This window comes from Orycteropus afer, unplaced genomic scaffold (assembly GCF_000298275.1).
Source record: "Orycteropus afer afer isolate SDZICR_OR568_19922 unplaced genomic scaffold, OryAfe1.0 scaffold00040, whole genome shotgun sequence".
In the NCBI taxonomy this organism is placed as follows: domain Eukaryota; kingdom Metazoa; phylum Chordata; class Mammalia; order Tubulidentata; family Orycteropodidae; genus Orycteropus; species Orycteropus afer.
The window spans coordinates 15996393-15999063 of NW_006921627.1; the positions used below are offsets into that span (position 1 = coordinate 15996393).

At 36.0% G+C, this 2671-nt stretch overlaps 1 protein-coding gene across 1 annotated transcript in view; it reads left to right on the forward strand.

Moving 5' to 3' along the window:
- The window catches only part of LOC122149680 (killer cell lectin-like receptor subfamily E member 1), a 5966-nt gene that overhangs the window by 2801 nt on the left and 494 nt on the right, over positions 1–2671 (forward strand). Inside the window, exons 3-5 of the mRNA XM_042780463.1 lie at positions 261–299; positions 1185–1327; positions 2064–2164. Of these exons, the coding sequence (XP_042636397.1) occupies positions 261–299; positions 1185–1327; positions 2064–2164 (283 nt within the window). The remainder of the gene's footprint in view (positions 1–260; positions 300–1184; positions 1328–2063; positions 2165–2671) is intronic.

Consider the following 2671-nt stretch of genomic DNA (forward strand, 5'->3'; position numbering starts at 1 on the left):
AAGGAAGGTTGGGCAATCCTACTTCCGTAGTGATACTGCCTCGGAAACCCAAGGAGGGGTCGCTATGAGTCGGGTTTGACTCGACAGCACACAACAACAACAACAACATGCTCAGAACAATTCCTAGAATAATTTTGGGCTTCTCAAAATCCGTCCTTTATTTAAAACTGCTTATTTACTCCTCTACATAATATAATCTTTTAAACTTTGGATATTTTAATTCAAAGGTAAATTGAATTGTTATTTGACTGTTTTTGTAGCATCTTCCAAACCAACACCTCTCAAAATCCAGCAAAAAGGTATGCAACATTTTTGTGGCCTGGTTTCTTATGCTAATTGCAAATGTATGCATTGTTTGTATCAACTCCACAGAGAACACAGAACCTACCCCACAAACATAGAACCTATAAGCCAGGCACTCTGGTATGCTTTGTAGAAGATATAAATATGAAGAAGACATGGTCCCAGGTGTTAAGTAACTGAAAATGTAGTGAGACTAAGGCTTATGTATGACTAATTGCTAGATAAGAATACAGAGGTATGCTCTTATTAGAGATTCATATAAGATTCCATTGGTTTGTGGGGATGATAGGATTAGTATATGTGATCACAAAATTTGAAAAGATAGTGTTTGTAGTGGAAGGACAAAATTTCAGTCAAAATTTGTCTTATGCTGATAGAAAGGTGAAGTCATTTAGCTTACAAAGGCATTTGTGACATTTTGCCATGAACAATGGCATAGAGGTAAGAAAACAAATGGTTTGACTAAGCCTTATATAACTAGATAGACACAAGAAAACTTGTATTATATGTATATATATGTTGCTGTTGTTAGCTGCCATTGAGTCAATTCTGACTCATGGCAATCCCATTTACAGAGTACAACTGCTCCAAAAGGTTTCCTTGGCTGTAATGTTAACAGAAGCAGATAGGCAGACCTTTTTGCCATGGGTACTGCTAGGTGGGTTTGAGCTGCCAATTTTAAGTTTAGCAACTGAGTGCTTAACCATTTGTGTCACCAGGGCCTTATATATATAAATAATCTAAATTATAGTAGCAAAATTGATAGAAAAATGAAAAGCAAAAGTTTTCATTTCTAATTTGCAACTTTGGTATAACTCATTTTTGTTGTCTTTATATAATGTTACTATAAAACCAAAAACAAATGTACTTCTCTTTGTAAGGTTGCCAAACTTGTCCGAAGAGTTGGATTTGGTTCAAAGACAATTGTTACTACTTCTCCAAGGAGGAATTAACTTGGAGAGAAAGTCAACGTGCCTGCTTCTCTCACAATTCCAGTCTCATGAAGATAACCAGGGAGGAGCTGGTAAGTTGTTAGCTTAACTGACTCTCAGTTAATATGGAAGTATGTAAGATATGTGAAGCTGAGTAACTGAATTAGACTGAAGAATCCTTTATATTGATCTGAGTTCAGCACTAGATAAATTGCTGAAGGATATCAACAGTTTATCTTTTGCAACAATTTTAATATACAAAATATGGCATGTTGTTGTTGTTATGTGCCGTCGAGTCAACCCCGACTCATAGTGACCCCTCCTTGGGTTTTCGAGGCAGTATCACTACAAAAGTAGGATTTCCCAACCTTCCTTCTGAGGAGTGGTTGGTGGGTTTGAACTGCCAGTCTTCTGGTTAGCAGTCAAGTGCCTTAGGCACTATGCTACCAGAGCTCCCAGTGTATCTATGATATATCTAAAGAGAGAAGAGATAGATACTGGGAGTAAAATCGCTTAAAAGCCTATGAAGGTGTTATTTATTATTATATTTTTAATCTCACTCCCTTTTGCCCAAAACCAACATGATCTTTTTACTCATATTTATGTGTTTATGTTATTTCCCATGAGAGTCATGTTTAACATTAGACGTTGTGTATCACTAGCACCTAAAAAAGGTGCTAGAATGTAGTATGGGGTTAATAATTTTGTGGAACAGATGGATTGAATAAATGTAAATATGATTTTGATCATTGTAAAAGGTACTTCCATGCTGTTGATGAAAAGATAATAATGTACAAGTTATATATGCATATGTTTGTTTACCACCAGAATTTCTTCTCTTTAAAATCTTTCTTTTGGATTGGAGTCTACCATAATGGAATTGACAAGTACTGGCTATGGGGAAATGATTCAGTTATGGCCTCTGATATGTAAGTATTCGGCACAATGCAGTTTTCTCTGCTCTTGATTAACTTATTGCATTTCCCAAAAGAATAGAAATAAAGGTTCCTAGGGAATAATTTCAAGGGCATTTGGGACCTGGTGAGAAAGAACTAACTTTAATCCAATTATATGTGCAGCAGATGACAGAGCTCACTTCCTCCATCATTCCTGTCCTAAGACTTTTTCTTACAAGTCATGGATAAAAGTCTACTTTCTCATTAACCACGTTATTTTACACCAATTTGTCTTCCAGGTCATGTATATATCCCTAAAATCCTCATGCTTTTTAATTATTTTTTTCATTCTACTCACTATGAACCTATACACTATGGAGCCTAAAATACTTCCTCCCCACCAGAAGGGTTTATGTAGACTTGTTATTCACAGGTCTTTTATTATTTTGTATTTAATTTGTCTATCTACTTTTATGGAGCTCTGGTAGCATAGTGCCTAAGGCACTTGACTGCTAACCAGAAGGCTGGCGGTTCAAACCC